Below are 19,577 nucleotides of genomic sequence, written 5' to 3' on the forward strand. Positions count from 1 at the left end.
ACCAAAACAGTGCTTGCTTCCTGGGGATCACACTTTGGGGGAAGGAGACTCTTGTGGGCATCCTTCTCTATAGCAATGAGAGCCTCTGAATAGGAGGGCTCAGCACGAAGGGGGGGCCCAACTTGGAAGGGGTCCTTGGGAGGCTGCCCCAAGAAATGAGGTTTAAGTGAGATCTAAAGGGCAGGTGGGGCTTGGCTGGGTGAGGGGGGGAAGAGGAGTGTCCCCCAGAAGGAACAGCCCATGTGAGGGCCCTGAGGTGGCAGGGATGGAGGCCATAGGGCTGGAGCTCAAAGTGCTGGGCCCAGCACCTCTGTGCTTGGGTGTCATGAATGACCATCCACCAGTGTGCGTGGATATTCCATTAACAGGTATCCTCTTCTTCATGGAAATCCAGAGCCTCTCCTGGTCCTCGGAATGGCTGGGCCACCAGGGCTCTGGGAATGATCCTTGCAGTGGGACAGGCACCTGGTCCCAAGCACCAACTCTCCCATTTGCCCCCATGTGACCTTGGGCCAGTCACTTCCTGCTGAGCCTCAGTGTCCTCATCTGGGCAATGGGGACAAGAATGCTTTCCTGGGAAGGGCTGCCACAAAGAGGGCATGAGATCATGGCAACCCAGGCCTGGGGGCCATTCCCTCCTAATCCCCATGCAACAGCCATTTTTGACTGAACATTTACAACCACTCCCCAAGGCATGTTGTCGTTCCTGTGTTTCAGGCTCAGAGAGGGTAACTTCAGTCACAGCAACACACACACACACACACACACACTGTGGCCAGCTTGCCCCTCCCTCCCAGGCGCTGATTCCCTCCCAGCAGCCTCTTGCCCCTTGGCTCTGGCTTCTGACATCTGAGTGGCTGTCTATCTGTTGCTCCCACCAGAGCCTTGACTGACACAAGCAGCCAGCAAGTGGTAGAGTCCGGAGGTGACCCAGTGCTTTTCGGAAAGGCTCCTGAGGCGGGCGTCACTAGCTAGGAAGCTGCTCAGAACCCAGGCAGACCAAGGGGGTCGGGCTCCACGTGCTGCCATGATGCCCAGAGCAGGCTTGGGGGAGGGGAGATGGAGCAGCAAAGCTTGCACGGGGGAATTAGTAGCATCTGTCTCATTCTGACATGGGCTGTGAGGAATGTGGAAAGGCCCCAGTAAGCACGTGCCTGCCAGGGATGCTAGCAGGGAGGGGGCACAGGGTGGGCAGCTGAGCCCCTCTTGGACCCCAGGATCTACCAGGCGGCAGCTGCCCCTGTCACTCTGATGAGTCTCCCATGTATACAGGACCTGCCGGGAACCTGGGCTGGGGAGATCAACTCATCTCCTTCCTTAGACCCTAATCCTTGTGACCCTGTGCCCATCACATCTTCAGTTTCTCTACCATTAAACTGGGGATACTAATCTTTTATCTGGCGAGGCTGTGGTGAGGGAGAGTGGTGGGTGGCTGAGCCTGGCACAGCAGTGGCCTCACGGTGGGAAAGTGGAAAGTGGGGGTTCTCATTTGTCATCCTCTTGTCCTTACACACTGCTCTTAGCCTCCCAACCCTTTTCTTCCCCAGGCAGGCTCTGAGGGATCTGCCTCTCCTGTGATTGGCTAGGCTGGTGAAGGACACAGTCACTGGCCAGTGACCCCAGTGGGAATTGGGGCTCAGTCAGAAAGTTTGGGGGGACTCCAGGGAGCCAGAGGGAGTTCTTGAGTGCAGGGGGAGCATAAGCCAAGAGCTGGAAGCTGCCTGTAGAGCCACCTGCAAGGGAATGGGAGGGAAGGGGATGGAGGAGACCTTGGGCGGGGAGGGGGACACTCAGGGCCACCGCAAAGGCCAAGCACCTGTTTTTTTTTTTAATTAATTAATTAATTTAATTAATTTATTTTTGGCTGCGTTGGGTCTCCGTTGCAGTGCGCGGGCTTCTCATTGCAGTGGCTTCTCTTGTTGCATAGCATGGGCTCTAGGCACACGGGCTTCAGTAGTTGTGGTTCACGGGCTTAGCTGCTCCGCAGCATGTGGGATCTTCCTGGACCAGGGCTCAGACCCGTGTCCCCTTCATTGGCAGGAGGATTCTTAACCACTGCATCACCAGGGAAGCCCCAAGCACCTGTTCTTAGTGAAACACTTGGCATGACCCGTGTGAACTCTGCAGGGCGTCCTTCCCCAAGCAAGTGCTCATCCAAGACCTATTTCATCCTAAACCCTAAGCCGTGGGAGGTAGGCAAGGCAGGAGCACCCCATTCATATAGGCAAAGAGAGTGACACTCAAAGAAGTGAGAGCACTGGCCTTGGCGCACTGGAAGTGGCAGGCTTTGAACTTCCTGGCTCCAAGTCCAGTGTTGTCTCCATCCATTAGGGAACAGGGCTCCTAAGGGAAAGGAAGAGGTCAGGGATGACTCCCTGGGTTTAGGCCTGGTGCTTTCTCTGAGATGGGGCGTCCTGGAGGAGGTACAGTTTTGGGGGGAAAATGAGTAGTTCAATTTGGGACACGGTGAAGCAGAGGGGGCACAGTGGGTGTGTCAGGAGACCTGGAGTAGGAAGAGAAGCATGGCCATGAGCTGCTGCTCAGTCTTCCAGGATGGCCCCAGTCCCAAATCCTTAAATCCAGTCCCTTCTGACCCTGTATGTACTTTCAGCCACCACCCCCTGGGAGGCCATGGGGGCAATCCAGGCAGCTTCCACAAATGATGTGTCCTGGATGGGCACCCCTGTTCCAGCAGGGCAGGGCAGAAAAGAGCACCAGGCACTGGGTCTGTTATCTCCTTGTGATTCAGGGGCTGAAGAGCAGCAGTAACCACTGGGATGGAGCTGGAGAAGGTTCCAGGCTCAGAGCCCTGGGAAGCTGATCCCTCCACCCCCAAGAGGGTGTTTGAGAACAGGGCCATGATGGCCTCCCCAGGCGAGGACCAGGCAGGCAGAGACAGCTGCAGCCCAGCCAGGCGGCAACCAGCTGTTGCCTGGGAAACTGGCCAGGGTGGGACGGGGCGGGCACAGCCTCCACAAGCCCCCAGCCTGAGCCGCAGAGCGTGGGAGCGGGCAGCAGCCTCGAAGCTGAGTTTCAGGCTTTCACGCTGTGTTAACGGTCAGCTTGGTTAATGCTGAGCAGATGGGGGAGGGGTGCTGCCAGCTCCCTTGGGGACAGTCCCAGGGTACGCACACACATACACATATGCAGAGGGTACAGGAGTCCTGCCAAGTGGGTGGTGCCGCGTGGACTCCTCTGCCCGTTAGCGCTCGTTCACACTATCACATATACAAGATGGTGCTGGTAAGACAGACTAAGACAGAGGTTCACACAGGCTCCTGGGTCCACCCTGAGGCAGCTGGAGGTGGATGTAAACCCACGGCCGGGCATGGAGCCCTCAGTCTGTGTCACCCAGGCAAAACTCCCAGCTCGGGGATCTCTCCACTCTGTTCCCCCTCCACCCGCTGCAGGGAAGACACCAGGCAGGCACACAGTGGTTTATTGCAAAAAAAAAATAATTTATAAAAGGCCATTTGCTTCTGTGTTTTGGCAGGCTTCCAGCCTCTCAGCTAGCAAAGGGGCCAGTGCTCCTTCCACCGAGATGCTGGGATAAGCAGCAGAGGGGAGGCAGGGGAGGCCTGGGGAAATGGGGTTCAGAGGCCCAAGACCTTTCTTGGTGTAGGGAAGTGGGGAGATTTAGGACAGCCTTACAGCCAGGTCCAACCAAAGCCCTGTAACAAGGACCGAGTACCAAGGCCCAGGAGGCCAAGCAGAACCTTAACAAGCCATTAGAACACTGGGGCCATGATTCCAAGGCAAGGGCAAGGCCTTGAGACTGGGGTTGAACTCTGGCTTGAGACCCAGAGGCCAGAGCAGGAGTCTCAACTAGGGACCCCAGGACCAAAGACAGACCTCCCCAAAGCAGAACCAGAGATCTGGGACAGTGCCTTTAGGTCAGGGCCTGGGGGTGCCAAGGTCAAGCACTACCAGCTTGCGGCTCAGCCAGGAGGCCCAAGGCTGCTGGCCGGCCTGCCCATACAACTTTGTGCCCCTGCTCATGTCTGCACCCCAGGGAAGGAGAAGGGGCTGGGCCCCAGGGGCAGGGGGTCGTGGCTGAAGACAGAGTCGCTGGAGGAGCAGGTGCTGCTGGCGTCCCCGCCAGCAGGGGAGTAGGGTCCAAAGGTTAGGCGGAGGTCGAGGTACTACGGGGAACAGTGCTGGTCAGCCCTGGTGGTCAGGTGGGACAAGGCCCAGAGGGCAGTGGGCACAGGGGGGTCCTGGGACAACAGGGGCACAGTACCTCCTCAGAGACGGCCAGCAGGACCTTGTCCAGCGCCTCCACCAGCTGCTTGAAAGTGGGCCTCTGAGAGGGTGCTGCGTGCCAGCACTCACGCATCAGCCCGTACCTGGGAGAGGTGTGGGGGAGTGTCAGAAGGAGCCTCAGGCCTGGGTGAGCGGGGACCTCACGGCCCTGGGTGGGGGGTGTGAGGAAGGGGTAGGGTTTGACGTGGGGTAAGTGAGGCCATTCAGTGGAAGGGTACCAGGCCAGGACCTCCCTGCTGGGCTGAGGAGGAGGTGGTGACAGTGAGTTAGTGCTAACCACTCTCTATGGCCAGGCCCTGAGGTCAAGGTCAGGGCAGAGGCGAAGGACTGGAAAGCGGGGTAGAGTGGGGTGAGGCCTCACAGCTCTGGGGGGCAGTGTGGGGGCCGGTCCATCCGATGCCCCTCCCGTAGCAGCGAGAACAGCTCCTCCACTGGGATGCCAGGGTACGGGGAGCCCCCGAGGGTACAGATCTCCCACAGCAGGATCCCAAATGACCACCTGGAGGCAGAACCCAGGCTCAGCAGGGCACAGCTTCACTCCCTACCCCTGGGACTAGGATGGCAGACCCCACAGCTATGATCCACCATGGGGGTTGGGATTAAGGTTTCTTTTAGAGTCTAGTCCCATTCAGGTCCCAGGGCTGTGCGACCCTGGGCAAGAGCTTTGCCCTTTCTGTGGGGTAGGATAATGATCGCCTGCAGACACCCCAGGCCCCAGCTTCTAGGACCCACACGTCACTCTGGTGTGTGTAGACTCTGTCAAACAAGGCCTCAGGTGCCATCCACTTGACAGGCAGGCGGCCCTGGAGGGGAGAAGAGTGCACATTGCTGCTAAATCCCACAGGTCCCGGTGCCCCGCCCCTACTGAGTTCTGCCCTGCCTCCCTTACATTGCTAGTTTTCTTGTAGTAGTCAATGTGGTGGATGCCACGGGCCAGCCCAAAGTCAGCGATCTTCATCACATTGTCCTCGGTCACCAGCACGTTGCGGGCAGCCAGATCCCGGTGGATGCACTGGGGGCAGGGCAGGGGTCTTAGGTTTATGAGGACACAGCTGGAAGCTAGGCACACAGGACCTCACAGTAACCCTGGGGGTAGGGATCATCCACCCATTTTACAGATGAGGAAGTCAAGATTCACAGAGGGAAAACCTAAGCCAACTAACTTCAGGGCCCACACCCTCTCTCCTGCACTGCCTCTTCCTACCTGTGTGGTAGGGAGTATGTGAGGAAGGAATGGGGATATGCAGTGTCAACTGTGTACAGAAGGACTGAGGGGTTACAGAAGGACTCAGGAACACAGGGTAATGAAAAAGGGGAGGGAGAAGTTGGGGCATTTAATGCAGGGCAGGAAAGTGTGGGGATGGGGCAGTTGGAGTGGTCCAGAGTGCTGCCCGCTGCCTGTACCTTCCGCGACTCCAGGTACTGCATGCCCCGGGCCACCTGGTAGGCGCAGGAGACCAGGGCAGGGAAGGAGAGTGGCCCCTCGCTGCTCCGAGGCCCATCAGGGCTGAGGTCAGGGCCTGGGGGGCGGCGGGCTCGCAGGAACTCCCGCAGGTTTCCCTTGGCGGCACACTCCACAATCACGTACAGGGGCCCTACAGAGGCGAGGGGTACAGGGAAGCTACTGAGGCTGTGGCTCGGCATCCCAACCGTCCCCGTCCCTAGCCCTGCCCAACCCCACCTTCCTGGGTGCAGACACCCAGCAGGTTGATAATGTTCTTGTGTCGGCCAATCAGCTTCATCACCTCCATCTCAGAGACCAGGTCTGCCAAATCCTTGTCGGAGGCATTGTCTGTAAGGATGACAGCCAGGGTGACTACATAAGCGAGACTTTGGGTTGGGGACAGGACACGGAGCCCTGGACTCAGAGTCAGGGAGGTCTGGGCCTGAATTCCTGCTAGGCTGTGTGGCCTTGAAACAATCTCTTAACCTCTCTGAACCTCAGGATCATCCTGTATGAAACGGGACAATGGATCGTGCCCTACTCTCATAGCAGTTGCAAGGATGCAACAAGATCAAGGATCTAAAAGTGGTAGGGGGGCTTCCCTGGTGGCGCAGTGGTTGAGAATCTGCCTGCTAATGCAGCAGACATGGGTTCGAGCCCTGGTCTGGGAAGATCCCACATGCCGCGGAGCAACTAGGCCTGTGGGCCACAACTACTGAGACTGTGTGTCTGGAGCCTGTGCTCCGCAACAAGAGAGGCCGCGATAGTGAGAGGCCCACGTGCCGCGATGAAGAGTGGCCCCCGCTTGCCACAACTGGAGAAAGCCCTCGCACAGAAACGAAGACCCAACACAGCCATAAATAAATAAAAAAAAAAAAAAAAAAAAAACTATAAAAGTGGTAGGCCTGCCAGTGAGTGGGACCAGGAAACAGGAGAGAGAGGGAAGAGCTCTGAACAGGAAGGAAGCTCTCTGTCTGGAGGGCTTGGTGTTACTCCCTGAATGGGGTGAGAACTCCCGGGGGCGGGAAGCGGGCTGGCGACCTGAGGTCTGTCTGACCAAGGCCTGGCGTCCATCTGGCCTGGGAATTCAGGGAGCTGCCAGTGGGGCGCAGATGGGGAGGCCAGGAAGACACTGCTCCAGCTTCTTTTGAGAAGGCTAAGGACCAGGGGCTGAGCCCCCAGGGCTGACCTGTGGCCCTGGGCCAATGACATACCCTCCCCACCAGACCTCACAATGCACATTTCTCAATCCCTGCCTCCCAGAAAGTGCCAGGTGGCCCCAGCTGTGCAGAGACGAGGGGCCGGGGGGAGCAGAACAGCGGTTTGGGCTGCTCTTAAAGAGGGGGCTGGGGAACAGCAGCAAGAGGCCCCGATGGTGGGTCCCAGGTGTGCTCTGAGTCCCTTGGGGTTGCTGCCTGGGCTGTTCTCCAAGACAGTGGTGAACACAGGGGGACAGACCTGGGAAGGGCCTGGGGGAGGCTGAGGGTGTGATTTGCAGGGGAATCATGGGGGAATGAGGTGGAGGCCTTCAAGGCTGACAAGGTTATTTGAGGCCAAGGCTGACACGGGGTATCAAACCCATCACCCTAAACCCTTGTAGTCATCATCATCCCAATGGTTAAGACTTTAGGCACCAGGCACTTTCCACAAACCTTGCGCTGGGAGGCAGGGACTATTATTTACCCAATGTGACACGTGAGGAAACTGAAGCTCAGAAATGACTTGCCAGGGTCAGCAGCAGAGTTGGGCCCCAGGCCCACGGGTGGGATCGGGTAGCCTCTCTTGGCCCTCAGTGCTCACCCGCTAGCACTGAGAGCCCCGTCTGTTACTCCCAAGGCCCCCGGATCTCCCCCAGGCTGCCAAACTCACCTTTAAGCATCTTGACGGCCACAGTGCTGGCTTGGTCAGGCCGGATGGGGTCCATACCAAAGGCCTCTGCACACACCACCTGCCCGAAGCAGCCCTCGCCCAGGGGCTTTCCCAGGACCAGCCTGCAGATGAGAGAGACGAGGCCTCAGCCATCAGGGCATCATTCCTGCCCAGAGTCTGATCCCCACCCTCACTCGGCACCGCATACCTGTCCCGGGGGAACTCCCACAGTGGGTCGAGAGGTAGGTCTAGATTCACGAGGCCCGCAAGCAAGGGGGGGCCACTGGAGGACAGACGGACACCCCGCACCAGGGACGAGCTTGACTTGGCTGAGGAGCCTGACTCCAGGGAGAACTGCAAAGTGAGAGACCTGGTCTGTCTGCTGAAGCCAAGCTGAGGCAGGAAAGCCGGCCCAGAGCCTCACTACGGGGACACAGAGGTGGGGACAGCATGGTTGGTACCTGTCGGGCCAGAGGGAAGCGGGACAATTTCTGCACAGTGGCAGGCTGCCGGGGGTGCCGGCCGAGGAGCACCTGCCTGCGATACAGCCCGGCCAGAAGCAGGAGCACCATCAAAGCCAGAGGGCCTGATGTGTATAGGATGATGTCCGTGTACCTGCCCTCAGGCGCTGTTGCCGTCCACATGAGATCCTCCTCTGCCCACAGAGAGACATACACACAGACAGAAACTGACCAGTCAGTGATCAGATGGCTGGCCCCACTCCCTCTAACTGAGGCCCTCATGGCTCCCAACATACATAGGGACACACACCAAGAAAACTGCATTTACACCCCGTCCCGCATACCCACACCCCAGAGAGTCACACGGACAGTCACATGTGGACACGCATAGAGGGACCGCTACAAGCAGAATCAAACACACACATCCACACACCACATCCCAAATCCAGACCCCACAGGCCAAGGAAGACTATCTACCCAACAGGTCACAGCCCTGTGGAACCACAGCAGAATCCCGCAGCCTCTCCCAGCCCCCCTCAGGAGCTCACCTGTCAGCACCGTGAGCCAGGCTGACTGGTAGGAAAGGCCGATGGAGTTGCCCGCCAGGCAGGTGTACTCGCCTGCATCCTCAGCAGACACATTCCGAAGGTATAGGACCTCTACCTCCGAGCTATTGATGTCTGCTGTCTGGGGAAGGGGGACACATTCAGGGGTCACAGCAGGGCCTGGGGCCACACTGCGGCCAGGAAGGGAGCTGGGGACCACTCCCTACCACCCGTGGGAGAATGGTAGAGTCAGGTGCCGGCAGGGACTGGACCTTTAAGACTTGCACATAGGGGAAGCCATCGGCACCGAAGCTGCTGCCGTTGATGACAATGTGCTTCAGCCACTGGATGTGGGGCTGGGCGTCGCTGTACACCTTGCAGAGCAGCTCCACGTCGCTGCCCACCACAGCTGTGGTGTTGGCTGGGAGCCCCGCCTGCAGGATGGGCCGGTGCGGGGACCGCTCTGGGGCGGGGCCGGGCCGTCAGCCCTGACCAGGCACCCACAGAAGCACCCTGGTCACCTGCCTCCAGCCTCCCACCCAGCTCAAGGGAGGGACCTTCCCGATACTCAGCTCAGACCTTGTTCATCCCCTTCTTACACTGTTTAAACCTTCCATGGCTCCCCATTGCCTTTGGGGTCAAGGACAACTTCTCAGCCTAGCACTCAAAAACCCTCCAGGCCTGGCTCTCTGCTTAAATGCCACACCCCAGGCATATACGTCCGCACAAATGCATTGTGTTCTTTATGCCTAGGGCCTTTACTCAGCCTGTGCTCTCTGCCTAGATGTCTTTCCCATGTTTCCCCTCAGCCGAGCCCTGCTCCTCCAAGCCCACATTATCCCCTGTGCTTCTCTTGGACCCACCTGGGCAATTTGAGTAGCTTGAGTGAGTCATCTAAAAGTCCATCTTGCCTGCCAGACTGGGTCCCACCTAAGGGCAGGGTCAGGGCTCCCACCCTGACACCGCCTTGCCCGCCCGCCCGCCCGCTCACCCAGCACGTCCAGCAGATAGCTGTAGCGGATGCTGCCCAAAGAGTTCTCCACAAGGCAGGTGTATGTGCCACGGTCCGAGGGCACCACGCTTTCCATCACCAGGCTCCAGTGCTGGTGGCGCAGCTGGGAGCAGGAGAAGTGTCCATGAGGGGCCACCGAACCATGCCCATCCAGGGGACCAGAGCATGAGGAGGCTATATTCTGCCCGCGGGGGTCTTCTCAAGCTCTCTAGGCCCTGGGGAGGCCACGCCAAGGCTAGGGACCTTGGAACAAAGGAGAAGGCCCCAAGAAGTATCTGAGCCGTGAGTTCGAGTCCTTGAGTTTTAGCTCTACTTCTTCTGAGCTGTGCCACCTTGAACCAGTTTTTGCCCTCTCTGAGTCTCAGCTTCCTCTGAGACTAGAGCCTGGAACTGACCCTGTAGGGTCTCATCATGAGAATGAGTTGCTAAAGCATATTAATACCTGCTGGTCAGTGATCCTTCCCACTTTACACATGGAGTTGCTAAGGTCGAGAGGTTAAGTCACTTGCCAGAGAGTGGCAGAGTGGGAACTTGAACCAGAGCTGTCCAAGTCCACAGTCTAGTGCTCCTTCTGGGGCCCTGCAGCTGCCTTCCTCAGTAGAGAAAGAACTGTGGGTTTGACTTGAGGGGACCGGTGGGGGAACCCGGAGACTCACCCGAATGCCTCCAATGCGATGCTCCCCATGGAAGTCCTGTCCATCCTTGAGCCAGCGGATGGTGGGCGTGGGGTTGCCTGCAGCTGGACAGCGGAACTTGATGGTGTTCCCGGCAGGCACTGCATGCAGTTTCTTCTCCATGCGCTGGGGGTGTGTCCAGTAGGGTGCTGGCGGGGAGGGGAAGGGAGAACTCAGTGCCCTCAGGAGGACCACCTGTTTACACACAGATCTCTTCTCAGTGACCAGTTGGAAGGCAGGGGAATGAGTCCTTGAGGAGTCACACTGACCTTGCTGGGGGTAAATGTGCGCATTCGAGGGGCCTCTGTGGGTCTTGGGGTCCTCATCACCATTGCTGGAGGTCATGGAGTCTATGTCAGGGACAGAGGGAGGCATTTGAGGCCCAGGACAGAGAGTTTCTCTCCCCAGGGACCCCTTAGCCACTGCCAGACCCCCTTACCATCCACAACCAAGGTGACATTGTGCAGGACAAGCATGGAGCCTCGTGTCAGGCAGAGGTATCGGCCAGCGTCTTCGGGTAGGAAGCTGGCGATCTCCAAGCGGCCTCTCCAGCCTCGTACCCGGCCAGCAGGTGCCAGGCGACTGCCCTCCTTGTACCAGTGGCCACTGCGCTCAGCCCACCCACAGCATAACCGCACAGGCTGCCCAAGGGCCACAGTCAGCTCCTGCTCTTGCTGCTCCGGGCTGGGGGCCAGGCAGGGCTCTGTGGGCCGAGGGCAGAGGTCAGTGAGCTGAGTCAGCCCCCTGCATACAGAGAACATGCTGCACACTCATGGCAGGAGCATCCCTCGACACATGCTGGACTCCGCTGCTCCTCCACATACAACCACATGCTACAGACGGTATGTGCAGGGCGAATGCCACGCCTCTGGTGCATTTCACACACACGGTGCGTAGCACACATGCTGGACAGGACATGCCACTGTCCAAGAAACACACATATACACACAAGGCACATGCTACAGGTGCCACATATAGGGCACACGCCTACACCTCTGGGGCACATCACACTCATAGTGCATACACCACACATGCTGGCTGGGCCTCCCAAGCCACACACCCAGCGCACAGAACACACACACACAACACACGCACACACACACAGCCAAGGGGCTCACCACCAGCTCTGCGGCCCACCTCAGGGCCCTGCACCCTGCAAGGCCAGTCTCTCTTGTGGACACAGAGATAGGTGGATGCTCGCTGGGAGCCAGACACTGAGTCTCAGTGGTTGGTCCTGCCCTGCTGCCACCTCCTCAGAGCCTGGGCCAGGATCTTCTCCAGCCTTGCTCAGCCAGTAGCCCCCTCCTGATGCCCACTCTTCCCACCCCTGCCACCCTCTCCCATCTTAGAGGCCATACCCAGCTCCGCTTCCTCAGAGGCCTCAAGGGACAAAGCTGGAGCCCCAGGTGCCCCCAGCAGGACCCCCAACAGGGCCAACAGCAGCCGCATCTCCTTCCTGCTGCTCACAGGGACCCAGGCTGGGCCTCCCACTGACTGCCTTCCTGAAACAGAGAGGGCAAAGAACTCGTGCTAGACGTGCACCTTTGTTGGCGCTACGCCGCTATCTTGCAGATGAGGAAACTGAGACAAGAAATGCCGACTTGTCCAAGCCCCTGCTAGGCAGCGTCAGGGCAGAGACTAGAACCAGCTCTGCTGTTGTCAGAGCCCAAGGCCTCCCCACAGTAGGTTGTGTGGTGCGGGGCCGGGGCTGGGCTTCCTGCTCTCCTTGGGTCCTGCTGAGACCCCGGCACAAGTTCACAAAAAGGGCAGGCTTGGGATTCTTTCCTTAGAAGGAAGCAGAGAATGGAGACACGTATTCTGCTCTCTCTCAGCACACATAATTTATTTTTTGCTGAATAAATGAATTTATTACTGAAGAGCAACACCCCCCGAAAAAATAATCTGAAATATAATACAAGGCCAAACTTCAGCATCTGGATGTCATCTGATCTGACCCCCGCTCCTTACAGCATTGCTGACATTTCCATGACCAGCTTTGGATACCTGCAGTGGCAGGTTGCTCACTACTAACAAGGCAGTACATTCTATGGCAAGCAAAAGTTCTTCCTCATTCTGAACCAGAATTGCATTCTGGGGTTACCTCTGTTTTTTTGTGTCCCCACAGCTCCGTCAGAGGCACACAAGCTCTTGTAAAGAATGTAGACTCCAGTGTCTGACAGAGCCAACTTCAAATCCTGACTCTTACCAACTTGCAAGTCCCTGTCCTTCTCTGGGCTGCTGTCCTCACAGGACTGCTTTGAGGAGAAAAGAGAATGTATGTAGGGCTGGGCACACAGAATGTTGGAATGTTTTCTTCCCCTTCCCCGTCCCCATGACTGTCACCCTTGGTCTGCTCTCGGCCAGCCACCTCCGCTGCAGGTGCTGTTCCTGTCAGGTGTGATGTACACTCCCTCCCCATCTAGTTACCCTCCTCCAAACGCCACCAACGATGTCTCCATCCTCTGAAAGGAACACTCAAAACTGAGCCTCAGCTGGCAGGGGAAGAGGGTGACTAGTGTAGTCCCAGGGGCTTACTGGCTGTCACCTGGGGCTGGGTAACAGTCAGGTGGCACTGGTGTCTCTGGATCCACCTTGCCCGGGAATTCCACTGCACCCTTTCTCCTCAGCCACTGCCCCCCTGTCCAGCTCTGGTTCTGAGGCAGGGGACACTTAGCTTGTCCTGGCCAAAGCCATTATCTCCCCCTTTGAACTGCTTCTTCCCTGGGTTGCCCCCGCAGCTGGAGCACAACCTGTCCAATCCCTCTCTAGTCCATCTCACCTTCCCTGCCTGAACCCAGAGCACGCTATGGTCATCTCTAGCTTGGGCCTTTGCAAACGTCTCCCTGGGTTCTCCAGCAGTGTTTTAAAAATTACAAGTCTGCCATGTTCCGCCCCCCACCCCCCAACACCCACCAGCTTACAAGCCCTTAATGGCTGCTGTGTGCAGCAGGATCCAGTCCACACTGTTTATCCAGCATCCAAGGCCTCCCTCCCCGCCCCTGTCAATCTCATTGGCTGCACAGTCAGCTTCTTCAGCACTGGGAAGCCATTGGCTTTCCAAACCGGGCATGTCTTCTCTCTTGCCCATACCTCTCTGCCCCCACTTCTCCAGCTGGTTCAGATGCCACTGTCTCTGTGCCCACCCCCGGTTTCCATTGCCCCGTCTCTGTGAAATCCCCTCACTCTGCTCTGCTCTGCAGGGAGGGCAGCTCTCTGGATTGGGAGTGGAGTGGGAGGCCCAGGGATTTTATTCCCACCCCCAGGCTACCCTGACCTCAGAACCTTAGTCGGGTCACCTGCTGCAGCTGACCGACCGACTGCCCTGCACGTGGGGTCGAAGGGCCTGACTCTGGCATAAAGTAGTCCTGTGTTCTCCAGCCTCTCGCACTCAAGCGCTTGGGGAGCCTGGGCAAATGACTGCACCTCTCGGAGCCTCAACTTCCTCATCTCTATTCGGGGCGCGCAGACGGTCCAGCAGCAGAGGGACCAGCGCGCTCTTCCTCCTCCACACCTACCCGGCCACCTTGAGGGGAAGTGCCTGTCAGCGGGTCCTGAAGGGAGCTGCAGGGACAGCTGGCCCGCCCCCGCCCCGGTGGGCAATGAGTAACCAGCTCCGCGGCCTGGGTGCTCTTTGGACGGAGCGGGACAAAAGGCCCTGTGTGCGCTGCGGGTTACTGATTTACCGTCCCCTTCACCCCCTCGCCGAGCGGACGCCCAGGTTCCCAGTGCTGGGAGGGGTCAGCTCCCGGAGCCCCGCCGCCGCTCGCCCCCTGGCGGCTGGGAGCGCAGCCTGGGCCTGCACAGGGTCCCGGCTCACCTCGAACCTCCAGATGGCCCCGCTCCCGGCACAAGTTTCCGACTCACCCGGGTCCTCCGTGGCCCCGGTCCCAGCTCCCGCCAGCCCCTACCCCCGCGCCCAGGGGAACCGAAGACTCCGCTCGGGAGCTGCTCAGCCCCCGGCCGGAGAGCCAGGAATGCACCCGCGACAGCGGCGTGGCCGCGGGCAGCCCAACGCCCCGCCCACCTCGGGTTTCACCTACTTCGGGCCCCGCCCCTCCTGGACCAGCTCTATCCTGACAGCTGCTTGGCCTGCAAAAGCCCAGCGCCCCGCCCATCTCTGGTCCCGCCTGACCTAGACCAGCTCCTGATAGCGGGTGGCACAGCGTTCCGCCCACCTGGAGACCACTCCTCGAACCCAAATGCGCCGAGCACCCTAGGGGGCCAGCCCAATCCCGGCTGGCACACCCCTTCAGACTCCGCCTCTTTTGCCCCACCCAGGCCTGGCTTCCAAGTTCTAGTCCATCGCTCCATCCCCTGCTCTTCACCTCCCAGGGGACAAGACCCAGCAGTCCAGAGCTGCCAGTTCCGCAGACCTTGTCTTAACCTGGCTCCTCTGTCTTCTGCGCAATCGTCATACAGACCACCCCTCTGCCCCCACTCCCATCCGTTCTCCGCACAACCTTCAGAGTGATATTTAAAATACAAATCTGACTGTACCAACCACAACCATCTTTTCAAAACTTCCCAATAGTTTCCTATAGAGACTCTTAGCATGACCTGGCCCCGCCCACGTCTCCAGATGAAGCCTTCATTCACTTCTTCCTTGCTCCCACCCTACCTCTGGGCCTTGCACATGTGGTTCCGCTTCCTGGGATGAGCTTTCCGCTCTAGGTCTGGTTAGTTCCACCTCATTCTTAGGTCTCAGCTCATGTCCCCAAAGAAGCCCTCTTAACTTGCCAGTTCCTCTTCCACGTTTCCTCTCCTGTGAGCATGGGGAAAGAAGCAGAGAGTGAAGTGATTCAGAGCACAAATTGCAGGACTCAAATCTCAGCACCATCCCACGTGGCCTTGTCAAGTTACTACATCCCCGTGTCTTCATTTTCTCATCAGTAAAACAGGTATAATGATAGTATCATCCTCAAGAAGTGGTTGCAAAAAGTAGACATGTTCTTCTCACACACTGTTGGTGGGAATGTAAATTGGTGCAGCCACTGTGGAAAACTGTATGGAGATTTCTCAAAAAACTAAAAATAGAACTACCATATGACCCAGCAATTCTACTCCTGGGTGTATATGGAAAAAAATGAAAATACTAATTTGAAAAGGTACATGCACCCCAATGTTCATAGCAGCAATATTTGCAATTGCCAAGATATGGAAGCAACCTAAGCATCGTCCATCAACAGATGAATGGATAAAAAAGATGTGGCATATATATATATTAGATTGTATAGCAACTATACCTCAATAAAAAGAAAAAAAAAAGTAGACATGTTCTTATGTGTAAGCCTTTAGAACACTACCTGACATATAGCACTTGCTTTGTAATGTTAGCTGTGATTATTTAGGACTTGTTAATTCCTCATCACATGTTCCAAAATTGTAACTAAACAGTTAATTCTGTAAATAGAAGGCAGGAACTGCCTGCAGGCCACACCATTAGATCTCAAGTGACTGGTACACAATAGGTGCACCCGGAATAGCTCTACCAAGCTCCTCTAGGCTCAGGTCTGCCTCACCTGCACGCACATCTCTGCTGAGCATGTCCTAGTTAGCCGACCCTTGACCTCTACCCAACCCTCACATTAAGTCCCAGCCCTGTGCTCCTCTGAAGGCTTCTGGAGGAGAAGGGAAACCCTTCAACTGGGGTCTCTTGCACGCCTCCTGGTCAGTGCTCTGGCTGGTGGAGACACTGCCTTAGGGGAAGCAGCTTCCTTTCCCTTTGTTATGCGGAGAAGTCTAGCCCTCTCTGCCCTTACTCCCAATGAGATAGAGGCTTTTCCTTTGCATAACTAAAAGGCCCATTAAAGTTATTTTTTTCCTTTTCCTTCTCAAACAAAAGAATGGTCTCCTCCCAAAGATAAATCAGAAAATAGTTGGTTATCTTTTTATTTTATTTTATTTATTTTTATTTTTATTTTATATTGGAACATAGTTGATTAACAAAGTTGTGTTAGTTTCAAGTGTACAGCAAAGTGACTCAGTTATACATATACATGTATCGATTCTTTTTCAGATTTTTTTCCCATTTAGATTATTACAGAACACTGAGCAGAGTTCCAAGAAAATAGTTTGTTATCTTTTAAAAACTGTCCTGATTCCCCTCATCCAGGGTCCTTCCTTGCTGGAGCACCCCGGAAAGATGAGGCTCCTGGCACTGGGGACGCCCAGCAAATGGGAGCCTCCTGCCCAGAGGGGGCCTCACCAGACCTCCCGGACTCCTGGAGAGACTCAGCTCCCCACCGCTGGTCCTCTGCTGGCTCCTCAGTGAATGTGGTTGTTGGGGGGTGGGGTGAGCTGCCAGCAGGAGCTGGACCCCACATAGCTTTCATTCAGCCTCCAGGCACTTCCCAGGTTTACCTGAGCCAAAAGCAAAATAAGGCTTTTCATAGTCCAAGTTGTGCAATCTCTGTCCCCTGAGATGCCCAAGTCCTTTAGACTGACAATCCTGCCCCTACCCCCCGCATCTGCACACATTTGTCCAGCCCCCCTCCCAAACACACAACCTCTCACTCTGACCCTCTGCAGAGTCTGACACTCTCTCACAAGGTCATTCATTCATTCATTCACTCATTTACCAAGCGTTTATTGAAGGTTCATTATATGGCATACACTGCTCTAAGTCCCGGGGATAAAGGGGCTGACATTGTAGTGGGGAGAGATAGATAAGTAAACAAAGAACAGAAGGAGACATGCGGAGGGGGTCTGGGAGAGACATCCAAACCTGTCTCCCCTTCATGGTCTCACTCTCTTGCAAACAATCTTTCACCAGTTACATTTGCAATCTCTCTCAAAGACAATCTCTTTCAAACACACATACACACGCACCACACTCCTAACAGGGGCCCAGGAGCCTGCCATCCTGTGATCCTGTCTTTAGCTGTCTCTGCCTCAGTTTCTTTATCCAGAAAATTGGGCTCACCCTTACTTCTTCTTTTTTGTTTTTTTAAACTAATTAATTAATTTTTGGCTGCGTTGGGTCTTCATTGCTGCATGCGGGCTTTCTCTAGTTGTGGCAAGTGGGGGCTACTCTTCGTTGCGGTGCGCGGGCTTCTCATTGCGGTGGCTTCACTTGCTGCGGAGCACGGGCTCTAGGTGCGCGGGCTTCAGTAGTTGTGCCTCGTGGGCTCTAGAGCGCAGGCTCAGTAGTTGTGGAGCACAGGCTTAGTTGCTCCTCAGCATGTGGGACCTTCCCAAACCAGGGCTCGAACCCATGTCCCCTGCATTGGCAGGTGGATTCTTAACCACTGCGCCACCAGGGAAGTCCCCCTACTTCTTTTTCCTCAGGGGTTTTGGAGGAAATGAATGAGTTAAGAGAATGGGTTTCACCAGAACAGGAAGTAAGGAAGAAGTCCTCACCTTGGCTGAGTTCCCACTGTATGCCAGGAAACATGCTAGGCTAGATGTTATCCATTCATTGCATCTTTATCCTTCCCTCAAGCCAAATGGGGGTAGGAATCCTTAGCTCCCTTTTGCTGGTGAGAAAACAGAAGCTCAGGCAGATGGAATGATTTGCCCTAAGTCACATAGCAAGTGAACAATGGAGGTGAGACTTGAACCCTACTCTTTTGGAAACAAAAAGAGGAAGGAGAGCTCAGGGTGACTCTCTGCAGAGCTGGGCTGATAGGTGCTAACACATCAGCCTACTTTCTGCCCCCGTCCTTAACTGTGGCCCAGAAAGGTGGAGATTCACCTGAAGGTGAGTGTGTTTGTGGGGGATAGGTCTGGGCGTTGCTCCCTCTGCCCATTTGGCCAAGTATTGCTGGGGCACCTATGAAGTACCAGGCCCAAGGCAGGGGTTGGCAGGCTCTGGAATCCTGGATTGCAAGGCTGGGCCAGGAGGGACTCCTGAGGCCAGGCCCTACCCCTCACCTGCCTGGGAGCAGAGTCGTGGGGAGGGGGTAGACACTGCCTGGTGCCGACCATGTTGTTCTTGGATGGCAGCCGGGCCCAGTGAACACTGGGGCTCTTGTGCAGAAGGGCTGCCCTGAGCCCCTGCCCAGGCCCCACTCCAGCACAGGCCTGGCCCCAGCCTCTGACCCAGTCCTGTGCTTTCTGCTCTTCTTTCCTTCATTTCTTTCTTTTAAAACAATTTTTATTTTGAGGAAGTTTTAAAATATAGAAAAAGTACACAGGGTAATAGCATACAGTTGCTACTCAGAATTGACAATTATTATTATTTTGCCATTTTTTCCAACCCTTTTCTCTTCTGGTTTCTCCCACAGGCTCCGGGGAGGTCTGGCGTGGCTTGCAAAATGGAGGTGACACTGAGAGAAACTGAGTGGTGAAAGGCTGGGTGTTAGAGCCAGACAGATGAGGGTTTGAATGCTGAAAACTTTGTGACCTTGGATAAGTCACTTAACATTAAGCCTCAGTTTCATTTTCCATAAAATGGGAATAACAGCTCTTCTGTGAGGACTCAGTGTGATAACGATGTGTCTAAACTGTCATGCACACAGCCTGTATTCAGGAAAGAGTAGCCAATACTAATACTAGCAACTATGGGCCTAGATAGGACCCGCTCCAAGGGATGGGCAATACACTCCTGTGACCAAAAGGGAGGGACTGTGAAGGTCACCTCTCCTCCAGCCCTCATACCTCCTCATTCCCCACCCAGTGGGAACATCTACATCCAATTTCTACCCTGGCAACAACAAAGCCAGGAATTGCAGGCTGCCCAGGGCCTTGGTGGTGGAAGCAGGGAGACTGCCCCTGATGTTGGCAGTCTGGGAGTGCTCTCAGGAAGGCCCCCTTGGACCAAGTGCGATGGAGGGGAATGGGCTATGAGGGATCTGAGGCTCTATCTGGGCTAGTCCTGCTACTTCCCAGAATCTCAGCAGCACCCCTGGTCCCTCATTCCTGGTCTCAGATACTGTGAGCCTGTGTCCTGGCTTATTAGGACACAGAGTGTCTGGGAGTTTTCATGGTTTGCCAGATTCAGGTCTTTACAGACTTGGGTGTACACCCTCTGGGTCTTGGCATGAACATTTGTTTGGAGAAAAGAGGAGGCCAGGATAGCTGGAAAGTGGTAGAGTCTGGGCAGGAAGGGTTAGAGGGTTGGTGGTCTGAAGGGAATTAGGAAACAAGCCCCAGAGGGACCCTCACTCTTTCCTACCTTGCCTGATTACCACCTAGACCATGTAGGATTTTGTTTGGACACAAATAATAGAAAACCTAAATGACAAGGGCTTAAACAAAATGAGGGTTTATTCATCCCCCACTTAGCCCCAAGTCTGGAGGTGGGTGAAGGTGGTTCTGAAGTCATTAGGATTGTGGTCTCTTCAATTCTCTAGACTTTTCCCTCATGGT

The 19,577-nt window shown here is 56.0% G+C and overlaps 1 protein-coding gene across 11 annotated transcripts; it reads right to left on the minus strand.

Annotated features, from left to right (window-relative positions):
* Positions 1 to 1,398: 1,398 nt before the first annotated feature.
* Positions 1,399 to 14,304, minus strand: FGFR4 (fibroblast growth factor receptor 4). 11 transcript variants are annotated; one of them, XM_082455621.1, is made up of 20 exons: positions 14,086 to 14,304; positions 12,370 to 12,523; positions 11,627 to 11,770; positions 10,708 to 10,971; positions 10,538 to 10,618; positions 10,251 to 10,417; positions 9,574 to 9,697; positions 8,855 to 9,045; positions 8,586 to 8,724; positions 8,038 to 8,231; positions 7,785 to 7,930; positions 7,577 to 7,698; positions 5,945 to 6,055; positions 5,668 to 5,858; positions 5,153 to 5,275; positions 4,996 to 5,066; positions 4,625 to 4,762; positions 4,241 to 4,346; positions 2,263 to 2,343; positions 1,402 to 2,082 (listed from the first exon to the last, which is right to left on the minus strand). In XM_082455621.1, exons 3-20 carry the CDS (start codon positions 11,715 to 11,717, stop codon positions 2,014 to 2,016), a joined length of 2,409 nt encoding a protein of 802 aa, XP_082311747.1. In that variant the 5' UTR covers positions 11,718 to 11,770; positions 12,370 to 12,523; positions 14,086 to 14,304; the 3' UTR covers positions 1,402 to 2,013. The 11 variants fall into 11 exon arrangements, with proteins under 11 accessions (XP_082311745.1, XP_082311741.1, XP_082311744.1 ...); XM_082455619.1 differs by having other exon boundaries at positions 1,399 to 2,343; positions 12,475 to 12,520; XM_082455615.1 differs by having other exon boundaries at positions 1,399 to 2,343; positions 12,370 to 12,520.
* Between the last annotated feature and the right edge of the window lie 5,273 nt (positions 14,305 to 19,577).

Source organism: Balaenoptera physalus, assembly GCF_965194825.1.
Source record: "Balaenoptera physalus genome assembly, chromosome: 3".
Taxonomy (NCBI): Eukaryota; Metazoa; Chordata; class Mammalia; order Artiodactyla; family Balaenopteridae; genus Balaenoptera; species Balaenoptera physalus.

Excerpts from the sequence above, each read along its gene's own strand:
- FGFR4 (XM_082455620.1), bottom strand. The coding sequence starts at position 11,717 with ATGCGGCTGCTGTTGGCCCTGTTGGGGGTCCTGCTGGGGGCACCTGGG. Across the intron at positions 9,046-9,573 it reads CTATCTGCTGGACGTGCTGG|AGCGGTCCCCGCACCGGCCC; the intron begins GTGAGCGGGCGG and ends GCCCCGCCCCAG. Across the intron at positions 7,699-7,784 it reads TGGGAGTTCCCCCGGGACAG|GCTGGTCCTGGGAAAGCCCC; the intron begins GTATGCGGTGCC and ends TCTCATCTGCAG.